Source organism: Notolepis coatsorum (genome assembly GCF_963971535.1).
Source record: "Notolepis coatsorum genome assembly, chromosome: 7".
NCBI classification, from domain to species: Eukaryota; Metazoa; Chordata; class Actinopteri; order Aulopiformes; family Paralepididae; genus Notolepis; species Notolepis coatsorum.
Window position 1 is genome coordinate 6322080 of NC_140171.1, and position 12128 is coordinate 6334207.

Genomic DNA, 12128 nt, shown 5'->3' on the forward strand with positions numbered 1-12128 from the left:
CACCCCCCTCTCTAGTCACCCCCACTTCTCTAGTCACCCCCCACTTCTCTAGTCACCCCCCTCTCTAGTCACCCCCCTCTCTAGTCACCCCCACTTCTCTAGTCACCCCCCCTCTCTAGTCACCCCCACACTTCTCTAGTCACCCCCTTATTCTCTAGTCACCCCCCCTCTCTAGTCACCCCCCTCTAGTCACCCCCCCTCTCTAGTCACCCCCTTCTTCTCTAGTCACCCCCCCTCTCTAGTCACCCCCCTCTAGTCACTCCCCTCTCTAGTCACCCCCTTCTTCTCTAGTCACCCCCCGTCTCTAGTCACCCCCCTCTCTAGTCACCCCCCCCACTTCTCTAGTCACCCCCCGTCTCTAGAGTCACCCCCCCCCACTTCTCTAGTCACCCCCCGTATCGAGTCACCCCCCATCATCACCATGACAACCAGCCAATATAAGACAACCCCACTTCTTCTGGTGTAGTTTGCAGAAATAAAACACTGTCTTATATTTAAGGGGGAAGTTATGATTTAAGGGGGAAACTTAACTTAAAATATCCAGCTGTCCGCACCGTTCTTAAAAGCATGTGCATGTCAGTTTGTGGGGTAGCCTTTTGCGAACCAGAGCAATAACGTAGCACAGTTCTGGGATCGAATCCAGCTGTCAGCGGTACCTCCAGCTTGGTCAGTCGTCCCTACTAACACAATATTGGCAGTGTTCAGTGTTAGCGGGTGGGAAGCCGGTGGGGGAGTCCTGGTCGTTGCAAACAGCAATTCCTACTGGTCGGTCAGGGCACCTGTTCAGCAGGGAGCGGATCTGGGGGAAATAGCGTGAACCTCTGCACGCGTTACGTTCTCCCAGTGAAACTCCTCGCTGTCAGGTGAAAAGAAGCAGCTGGTGACTCCACATGTAGTGACTTGTGTGTGCTTGCTTTCCCTTGCAAATCTTCTCAAAGCGGGGTAGTTGTTTTGAGACTCTCAGTTCATTCTCAATGTTCAACTTCGATCTGTATTTTGATTTGATGGAGGCCACTGCAGAAAAGCCGACCTCACACAGGTAGGATGTTGCAAAAGGCAGCCGTATAACCACAGCTCTCTGTCCAATGAGTTCAGATTGTGTAGCTGAAGTACTTGTGGGCTCCGCTGCTTATCTTTTAGCTGTTACCAGAAACGTCTCCATTTTTGTTCGATTCCTCACAAATTCCTCTCATGCAGACTAGCATAACGTTACGTCTCACTCTCTCTTTGATTCCCATTCATTCACTCATTCAATTGGACAATAGCTAGCTAGCCTGCCCTGAAACACAAACTTACAATAACACCTTTTGTGGCAAAACATATTTAGGCTTCTGAATGTGCTCCGTATAAACAATAACCCATGACAGTCAGACATTTTTTGTTGACATTGGCGTTTATCAGTTTTGGTGCTAAATTAATATTATTCTTCATTTATTTTTCACGCCCCACCTGCAGTACCTCTGCTCCACACTAGGGGAACCACTGGTCTACACCCTCCCCAGACCGACAGTGGGGCAATGCACACAACAACCAGGAAGGGAATTGGCATAACGACTAAAATTGGGGGATGGGAGAAAAATAGAAACTGTAACGTTGCACAGTTCAAAAATAGATACAAAAAAGCACTGATAGACACAATACAGAACTGAGGAACTATAGATAGTTGCTCTCAAGGAATGTTTTGATTTCTTCAAAACTAAAAATGGTGGTCTTGTTTTTTAACCTTAATATTTTTCTTTTCTCTCTTAGTAAAGACAGTTGTATTTTAAATGTTATGATATTGTAAGAAAGGGGCAGAACTGGAACTGTGCTTCCTTCAGACTCTTCTCCAACTCTTCCTTGTTTGTTTTTCTACGGATGAAGACAGACTCATTTGTTTACGTTTGCATTTTGTCTTTACTGCGATTTGTATGTAATAAAGATAAATAAAGATCAATCAATTAATTATACAATGCAATAAATAAGTAAAGATTGTACCGTGAGCGTGATCGTATGTTAATACCTCAGTATCTCCAGTCTACAGTCTGGACTCCCCAGTCCAGCAGAGAGATGCTTCACTCCTGAATCCTGCAAGTCGTTGTAACTCAGATCCAACTCTCTCAGGCGGGACTTCGAACAGAGAACTGAGGTGAACGCCTTGCAGACTTCACTTGTTAGGTGGGAACCGCTCATCCTAAAAGTAACAGAAATTACATTGTTAACTGCCGAGTAATATTTCGATGGCCGAAGAGTTCTTTGTTGTTCTTCTTTGTTCTTCGGCCATCGATTTGGAGAAGACTGAAGAGGACCCCCTTCCCCCCACAAAACAGAAACCCACCACTAAAGACACTTACCTGAATTTCTCCAGTTTACAGGTTGGATCCACCAGCGCAGTAGAAAGAGCAATCGAAGGGCTCTCATCATCGTCATCATCGTCGTCGTCGTCATCATCATCGGAGTCGGAGTCATCATGGGGCAGGAAACTGCATCTCAAATCCAGCTCTCTCAGGAGAGAGTGTGTTGATTGGATGACACCTGCCAGCAACTCGCATTCCTTGTGGCCTAGAAGAAACCCAGACAATCTGTGGAAACAGGATGACGCGGCGTCATTCACCAAGAACTGGGCGCAATGTGAATGAAACGAAGCCTGACGGCGATTACAACGTGTAGTCATGAGTGTCAAGAGAAACGGTTTGTTTAAGATCTACGTCTGACCTGAGCGCCTCCAGTTTACAGCCGGGAGCTGTAAGAGCAGCGAGGACAAACCAAAGACCTTTTGTGGCTCCGTTTGGAGTGGCAACCAGGTGCAGCTCTCTCAGGGAGGAGTCTTCTGCCTGAACAATGGACTTCAGAATGTCCATGTCTTCGTATGCGTATAGTCTGTAGTAGCAGAAGAAAAAATACATTAAAGCCCCAATCTGTGATTTTCACCATATAATGTTGGGTATATTCTCCTTCATTCTTGTAGAGTTCGATGTGTAGATATGCTACTTTCAACTTTCTTAACCTTGTAAATATGGGTACTGTATATAGATTTGATTCACTCATGTGTTTACAAACATAACCAACGTTAACAAAACATTTTACAGCCATATAATACAATGAATACAATTAAAAACTCATATTTACCTGTTGGCTAGCGTTATCAAGAGCTCAGTCAATCAGCTAGAGAATGAAAAAATGTCTCGATTCCTATTTCTTGTTTGTTTGTGTGCTGTGGGTGTGTTTACGTTTGGATCACTGATTGGGCCTTTAAAAAGGTGCACTCAATTACGAACCAATTACATAATTTATGGTTGAGTCTACATGGTCTTCATTCCAAACTATCACAAATAGTACTGAATGCACCTTTGCAGACGCACAAGACCTCTTTTGGAACTCTGGCAGTCTTGGTGAAGCCATAATGGTGATGAATAAGAGCTTAAATGAGACCATTTCAGTACCATTTCATAGAGTGAAAAAGGGGATGTTGTTTTAAGTGTAAATCAACTCAGGCATTACTGGACTCGTGACTTCTAGTTTGTGTAATAGACTATTTTACTGAGAGTAAACATTGAGGTGGAAGTTCACAGGCTGTTACAAATCTCTTATTGAGATGTTATGAATGTTTTCTTTTTATGTATGCATTTTAAATAAGTGTTACTTCCCGTTGATACTTACGTGGCCTTCCTGCAGTTCTTCACAGCTGGCAGAAGCCCCTGATGCTTCTCCTCCTCAGTCCAGTGACATATTGCAACTAGGTTGATCTCAGCCACCTCCTCTGACATCAGCAACATGGAGGACAGCACTGCACAGTCAATGGGTGACAGATCTGCGCCAGACTTCAGGAATGTTTGGATTTCATTCTGAACTCTTTGTGCCTTCATCTCATACATGCAGAGGAACAGGTTCATCTGCCTCTCGGGCGAGATGTCCCCTACGTGTGGCTCTCTGATGTATCTTCTCATCTCCTCAGCCGTCTTGGAGCCGTTCTCGGTCTGTGGCAGAAAGCCTTGTAGGAGGGTCTGATTGGACTCCAGAGAGATCCCGAGAAAGAAGCAGAGCAACATGTCCAGCTGTCCGTTCTTCCTCCTCAAGGCTTCATCCACAACCCTCTTCATCAGTTCATGGCAGGTCAGATCTGCAGACACATTCCCCAGGACAGACTTCAGAGCACCGATGTTCTTGGTCATACAGCAGTAGAACACGTGAACAGCAGCAAGGAACTCTTGAAAGCTCAGGTGCACAAAGCTGAAGACCTTCTCCTCATAGAGGCCGCACTCCTGCTTCAGGATCTCTGAGCACAGTCCACAAAACACTGACGCGTCGTCAACATCAATTCCACATTGGCTCAGGTCCTCTTTGTAGAAGATGATGTTCCCTTTCTCCAGCTGTTTGAATGCAAACTGGGCCAGTTTGCGGAATATGGCAAAGGTCCTGGATTCCTTTAGATCCATCTCCTCTGTCCTGTTCTCCTCGTATCTCATTACTCCCTGATGTGTTTGAATCAGCAGATAATAACTGTACAACTCAGTGATCGTTGTGATGGTTTCTCTCTTCTGGTCACCCTGCCCTTTCTGGAACACCTCAGCAATGATCCGACAGAACATCGGTATGTGGCTCATGAAGGAGATGCTCATCATTCCTTTGATGCGAGAGAGGATTTCTTCCCGATCTTCATCATTGAATCTCTTTCTGAAGTACTCTTCTGTCTGTTGGTGAGTGAAGCCATGGATTTCTGTCATCTGGTCGATGTCTTTGGGACGAATCCAATTGGCTGCTGCAGGTCGGGAGGTTATCCAGAGCAGAGCATTGGGAAACATGTTCCCCTTGATGAGGTTCGTCAGCAGCACGCCCACGGTCGATGTTTCAGCTAGATCGTGAACAGACTTGTTCCCAACAAAATCCAGTGGAAATCTACATTCATCCAAACCATCGAGGATGAAGAGCACTTGCTTGTCAACAAGTCTCTGTGGGTCTTCTAGCTCCCTCAGCTCAGGGGCGAAGTGACAGAGAAGTTCAAACATAGAGCACACGGTCTCGTTCAGCATGTTCAGCTCCCGAAAAGTTAACTCAAAGATGAAATCAATATGCTGGTTGGATTTCCCCTCTGCCCACTGATGGGAGAACCACTGGACGACGACCGTCTTCCCGATTCCGGCGATGCCCTTCGTCATTACCCTTTTGACCCACCGACCGTTGAGAAGTTGTTGGTTGAAGAGTTCAAGGCAGTCGAGTCTTGTCCTGTTGTGTGACGATCTCTTCCCTTTGATACTGAACGTGTGCAGATACTCGTGTATAACCAAATCCCTTCCGCCGATGTCTGGTATAATGTCGAGTTGCGTGTAGTCCTTTTCCAAGCACGGACCGGTTGCTGTGTAGATAAACGTGTACTTGTTCTTCAGACGGAGTTTAGTTTTCTCTTGAGCTCTCTCCATGTGGTCAGGCGCTGGAGGAAAAGATGCAACACAGTTTTCAGCACACAGTTTCTAACCAAGTCATTTAGTTTACTTGTACTTTTAAAACCACTTCATTCTCATGGTTTTCATCTGTTCCCCTCGACCCCTTCTGCTGTTCTCACCTCTCTTCTCTGTAGTGGAGCCGCTCAGATTCAGCCTGTCAGAATGGAAAGGACCACAAAACATAGAGTGATGAGTACAGAAGTACACACTAGAGCAGGGGTCGGCAACCCTAGGCACGCGGCAGCATTTTCATATCTATTTATTTTTACAAACTTCACTTTTCATATTTTGCACTGGACTGTTGTCGCATTTATCTTGTTGAAATCCTCCCACGGGTTATTTTTTGTAAGTCGACTTTTTTGCACACCCCTGTGACAGATAGCATGTCAAATTACCTATTGAACAGCCATTGGCTGTTGCACGGCTTTTTTGTTTTATTTAGTTTGATTGAAGGTAGACTACGGCCTCCTGCTCGCATTTCCCATGATAATCAATTCTGTATAGTTGTAGATGTCATGATGGCAACCACGCTAGCTGAGAAAGCTAAAGTAAAGAAGGTCAGCTGTCTACGGATTACGGAACGTTGCAATGGTTTTGCTGACGGTCTTCGGGTCAACGTACCTCTGTGAGCAGATCTTCTCGCACATGAAGTACATGCTCTGATTATGAGAGAAAATGTGTCTTTAAAATGCTGTTACGATGCATGTAGCCTATATGGATGGAATATTGTTGTTATGGCACACTAGTTAACAAGAACATTTCAAACTGGCACTTCATGTCAGAAAGATTGCCGACCCCTGCACTAGAGGATGACATTTTTTTCACTCACTTTTAATCACGTGATTGGGCAGGACCGGGAGTAAAAGTCAACAGGAGCAGGAACCATGATGCAGTTATATTTTATTTCAAATCGATATTTGAACATTTCTCCCCAGCATTGAGTTAAACATTGCATTGATCACCCTTGTAGTTTTCATTCAGTCACCCAACACTGCATCACAAGCTAAGCGAACTATACCGGAAGTCTAGTACTGCATCCGGCATGCAACGTGCTGCATGTGTGTGACCTCAAGCCTGTTAGGTTGAGCAGAGCAAGAGAAATGGAGGCGCGTATTGCAAACACTTCCATGGCTGGCCAAGAGCGGTTAAAGTCCGAATTGTCACGTAAAGGTAAAAACAAGGACCCGTTTGTCAAACTTAAAGAGATTTCCGGGAAATCGGCACTTTGTGAAAAGTTTGCGAGAGTCGAGTGTGACGGTGTCGACACGGAATATGCTGCTTGTGATACGTACGAGGTCTTAGTGAAATACGCGAGTGAGTCAGGTACGAGTGGCCTCAAAAGGCACAAAAGCCGACAATCAACCAAAGATGACTGCGTTTGCCAAACGACTTCTGGAAGGACAGGTCAGATGGGCTGGTGCCAGTTGCTAAGAAATTAATGGCAATCCCAGCTAAAAGCACTCCATCTGAACGGTGCTTTAGTGTTTAGTGAGACTCATTGAAGAGAGGCGCACCGCCCTTAACCCAGAAAATGTTGATGCTTTGTTATTTCTGCATAGCAACATATAGGCTTCCTGGACTCATGTTTTCCAACACACACTCAAATGTTACATTGTTCTTGTGTGACTTTGAGTTCAACACACACACACTCAAATGTTACATTGTTCTTGTGTGACTTTGAGTTCAACACACACACACTCAAATTAGGGATGTCCGATATTATCGGCCGACCGATATTATCGGCCAATATCGGCAGTAAAATGTGATATTGGAAAATATCGGTATCGGTTTCAAAAAAATAAAAACAATAACAATATTTGTTATATATATATCCAGTGAAATTATTAGTTACCTGAAATTATTCAGTTTTTTGGGGGGGGGGAAACCCTGCATATATCGGTATCGGTTGATATCGGTTGATATCGGTTGATATCGGTATTGGAAATTAAGAGTTGGACAATATCGGAATATCGGTATCGGTAAAAAAGCCAATATCGAGCATCCCTAACTCAAATGTTACATTGTTCTTGTGTGACTTTGAGTTCTCCAACACACACACTCAAATGTTACATTGTTCTTGTGTGACTTTGAGTTCAACACACACACTCAAATGTTACATTGTTCTTGTGCGACTTTGAGTTCAACACACACACACACTCAAATGTTACATTGTTCTTGTGCGACTTTGAGTTCTCCCACACACACACACACACACACACACACACACACACACACACACACACACACACACACACACACACACACACACACACACACACACACACACACACACACACACACACACACACACACACACACAAATGTTACATTGTTCTTGTGTGACTTTGAGTTATCCAACACACACACACACACACACACACAAATGTTACATTGTTCTTGTGTGACTTTGAGTTCTCCAACACACACACAAACTCAAATGTTACATTGATCTTACTTTGTGAATGTGACTTTGCACTAAATATCTGGACAGTGTTCATGTTCAAATGTGCTGCTGATGAGAGTGAAAGTATTATTCTTCAATAAATACAGTGCAATGTTAGATGTAAATGTCTGGTGGTTTTATGTTTTATGTTTAACTAAGGCAGACATGATGTGACCCAAGTTCTGCATATTTTATACTGAGGAAGAAAAACGGAGCAGGATTGGGTGGGAGTAAACAGGGATGGGAGTGGGATTCTATAAAAGTCTTCTGTGGGAGTGAGTGGGATTTTTTTTTAAACTCAGTTGGGATTGGGATGGGATGGGATTATTTCTGTGGGAGGGAACAGGAGTCAAAATCCACTCCTGTGTCAGCCTCTAGTACACACACACCAATGTTCCTGTGAGAAACCAACAAATTCCCTTTGTTTGATCTACAGGGAGGTGTTGTGATACACCCTTGAGAATCTGATCACCATGACAACCAGTTCTGTATCATTAGGGGATCCGCTCGGCATCACTCATGCACTGTCCTCGCACACGTGCACGCGCACTGAATAAAGACCACAATGTACCTTTAATCCCAATATTTGTCTGACCACACCCCTATCAGCTCACCTACATAAGCAGGTGTGTGGTCACCTGCTCTCCTCCTTTCTCGCTTTCACCACAAGGAAGTGCCTCGGTAGATCCCCACTTGACGTGATGTGATGGTTGGAGAAGAGTTGGAAAACAAGCGTTACGTTGACATCATATCTTTATTTTCTCTCTCACTATATTCGAGAAAATACGGCGATATTGTCTTCGTACTGGAGTGTCTGGAAGATGATGATCATTCTAAAAATCCTCCACCGGTTTTCGTATTGGGAGTTCGCGCCGCTACATGCTTTCCGACTGCAGTCCTTGCTGTGTGCTGGTTGCGGTAAAGGCACAGCTGGACTGTAGGACGCGCTGCTGTTGTGAGAAGCGGTGGGTTCCAGGTTTGGTGAGTTATGTTTTTGCTGGCGAGCTCCACTTGTCTGTTAATGCTATGGGGGCTAGTTGACAATGTTTATGAAAACCGGCCCCAGACTAGGGTCTTTTGTTCAGCCTCTTAGGCGATGGCGGAAGACCTTGGTCTGAAGCCCATTATGATTAACTAGTGGGCCACGACCAATAACACTGGTGATCCCTGTGTTTTCTGGACGAGTGGTTGTTTCTCTGTCACCGTGAGGCCCCTTCTTTCATAATACAAATGAGAGTATTCCCTCACGAGGAAATATGGGCATGGATGTTCGTTAGCGGAAGATCTGTGTTCAAGTCAGCTACAGGCCAGTTGGGTATTGTGCTGGCTCCGTCGGGTGTTGGTAAAATCACCGTTGTAAAACTGTGTTAACATCTTGTTTCTCTTCTCTCTTAAACAGTGAGGAGGGTTTCAGAACGGCGGCCTGTCTGAGTGATTGTTATTTCATTGTGTACAAGTTCAGGTGATAGCTGCTTAGCTTACGTGCTAGTGGTGGCCTACTGTTAGTCAGTCAGCTGTTAGCTGCGGCGCTAGCCTGTTGTGATCACTAGGCTAGGAAACGTTAGCTTGCGTGCTAGTTATGGCCTACCTAGGCTAGGCTAGGAAACGTTAGCTTGCTGCTATCGGCCGAGTGCGGCCGTTAGCTTAATGCTACACTGTTGAACGTGCTTTGATTATAACATGTTTTAAACACTCTTGACTACGACGTCATCTTTGACAGAGGATGTTCGTCGAACCTGCCCTGAGCCAGGACGGCAAGGACTGCGTCAACAAGGGGGACCGTAGCGACGGGATGGAGCGGCGACGCTGCCCAGGTCGACAACACAGAACGGCTGTGTTTACTACGGTGCCTTGTTAGAGGCTGCAGTTTCGCTTGATCTGCGCTCAAGGTAGGCAAGGTCTGACCAGACCTTGAGCACGTCTTCTTGCTTTCCCTTCTAAATGTTTTGTAAATAACGATGTTTTCCAAAAATGAGTGTTGCTGCACTACATTTAGGATACGATGCGAGTTATGTGTGAATTGTCTTGTCACTGGTATTTAGCTTCTCCATGCAAATCGGGTTGTTTGTTACAGATGTGAAAATGATCTGGTTTGTTGTGTTGAGAAACATCATGTGTGTTTATGTACTGTGTACTCACAACTAAGGGGGTTAAACTAACCTATAAAGCTATGCTTAGTGACATATGAGTAAAGAATGATTCTTTTCTCAGCCTGTAATGACAATGAACAGTGTGTTCACATATTAACAGGTTTACCTGTTCAACTGGCCGTATTAAGGGTAAAGTAGGAGGGTTGTGTTTCCCCCCGGTTCCCTGGGGACTTCTTCATCCTCCTCTCAGACATGTTGTTACACTACATTGTGTCACTGTGTGGTAGGGATACGATGTAACCCTTAGCTTGATTGCTGAGGTTGTTCTAAAAACTGCTTGAGAAACTTTATTTTCCTAGAAGAAAAAATTGTTTGGTCGCTTCTCGTGTGTGCTTAGCAAGGCCTGTGGCCGATACTAATCGAGGATTATGTATTCTCTCATTATGAAAAACGGCGTTCCTCTGTAGAGTGTTTTTGCCATTTTTTGTAGGTGATGATGGGTTGTGTGTGTCATGTGACCTACAACTGGGTTGGGCTGGCCACAGAAGCACATGTGTAAGTTTGGTACCGGGGCTCTTGGAGAGCCCTCTCTGTTCTGTGTTTTTTCCTTAGTAAAAATCAGATAGCAGGTTAGCACATGCGCTGTGTGAAGCTGTTAGACGCTTCATGGAGCTGACTATGACTGTGTCATACTCTCTTTTTGTCATTACATCGTATCATGGGTGTGGGGTCGTAAAGGGGTGAACTGGTAACCTTTCCTCCCCCTTGTTTCTGTTGGTCAGGGGTAAACCCACCTGTCCTTCAAGGTTCCTGTCACGTTGCGGTTCGGCACGTTACAGGGTGAGGGGGGGGGGGGAGGGAGTTTCCTGGTCCCACGCCCTGGAATATTGGGCGTGTGCACCGCAGAAATTCCCCCGCCATAGAGTACGTCACTGTGCGCGTCTCTGTTGGTAGGGCTTCCGTGTGCTGTTCAGGTCCATATGATGGATCTGTTTAAAACGGGGGGTGGTCAGGGCTCCTCCTCACAAAGCTCCTATTCGGGCCTTCTGTGAGTTGGGACTCTCCTTCCATGTGAGGGAGTCTCCTCAGAGTACAGAGCCTCCTCCTCAGATTGATAAGGTGAGTGGAACCTCAAGAAGGAGTCCTACTCTATTGTGTGTGTATTCGATTCAATTCGATTATTGAGTGTGTATGGGTTCAGTGCCTCCTCCCCGGAGAGCCCTAAAACCAGGCTTTTACATGGCTCAAGGTGCAATATATTCTTTTCAATCTGTACAGCTCGCGTGAGAAGTCTCTCTGGGGATTTCCGTCTCCTCTCTATGGGAGGGTGGTGGAATGTAAAAATGTAAAAATTTTTTACCCCGGCCGTGTAGACTGGGATACATACTGTTGGTGCTTCCTTCTTTTCTTTTAAAAAGAGTTGGAGTTAGGAAGTATCACACCCCTCTTGTCGTTCCCCTGGGCGCCTTGGGGATTCAATGACAGGTCTAAATAGCCTGTTCATTGATGTGGTTGTGTCCCGACGCACGCATAGTGCTAGCTCGGGGTGTTCTGTAATCAAGCGACTGACTGGCACGCCTTGGTTGCTTGGGGTTAAAACGGCGTTTTTATAAAGCAACTGGGATGGAGGTTTTTTCTCTTCCGACGACCTGTTTTGGTTGTCGACGGATTCTCGTTCATATCTGGGGGATGATGACGGAATGGATCTGAACATATGTAGAGGGGTCTCACGCCCTGGGGGTGGGCCACCGGGCGCGGTTCGCCCCGAACGTCTGGGTGGCGCCTTCTTTTCATGTTTAAGATCAACATGCATATCTGCCCCTTCTCCTGGAGTAGGCATGTCGGCGTGGTTAGGGCACGGGACTGGTTCTGGCCACGCTGGTCCGGATCAGTTGAACCCGTTGTCCGCCGGGGATGCAGATCTGCTGTTCTGGTACCCTGACGGACTTGGGCTTTTTTCAGGGGGAAAAATGCCAGGTCGGTCCGGGTGTCACAGGGTTAAGCGCTATGGATATGAATTGAAAATGGGGGACCCTGATGGACACAAGACTAACGTCTTTCTCAGGTCTGCATCCCCTTAACAATTGTATGTATTGAGCCGTACTGTATTGTACCCATTCTGCAATCTGTTCAATAAAGTTTTCATTCATTCATTCATTCATGGAGACCCTGGTT

General features: G+C 45.6%; 1 protein-coding gene across 1 annotated transcript in view; it reads right to left on the reverse strand.

Moving 5' to 3' along the window:
* Positions 1-12128, reverse strand: part of LOC311232598 (NACHT, LRR and PYD domains-containing protein 1-like) — a 122615-nt gene that overhangs the window by 19921 nt on the left and 90566 nt on the right. Inside the window, exons 6-10 of the mRNA XM_084319458.1 lie at positions 5540-5574; positions 3640-5407; positions 2695-2859; positions 2334-2561; positions 2003-2173 (exon numbers count right to left, since the gene is read on the reverse strand). Of these exons, the coding sequence (XP_084175584.1) occupies positions 2003-2173; positions 2334-2561; positions 2695-2859; positions 3640-5407; positions 5540-5574 (2367 nt within the window). The remainder of the gene's footprint in view (positions 1-2002; positions 2174-2333; positions 2562-2694; positions 2860-3639; positions 5408-5539; positions 5575-12128) is intronic.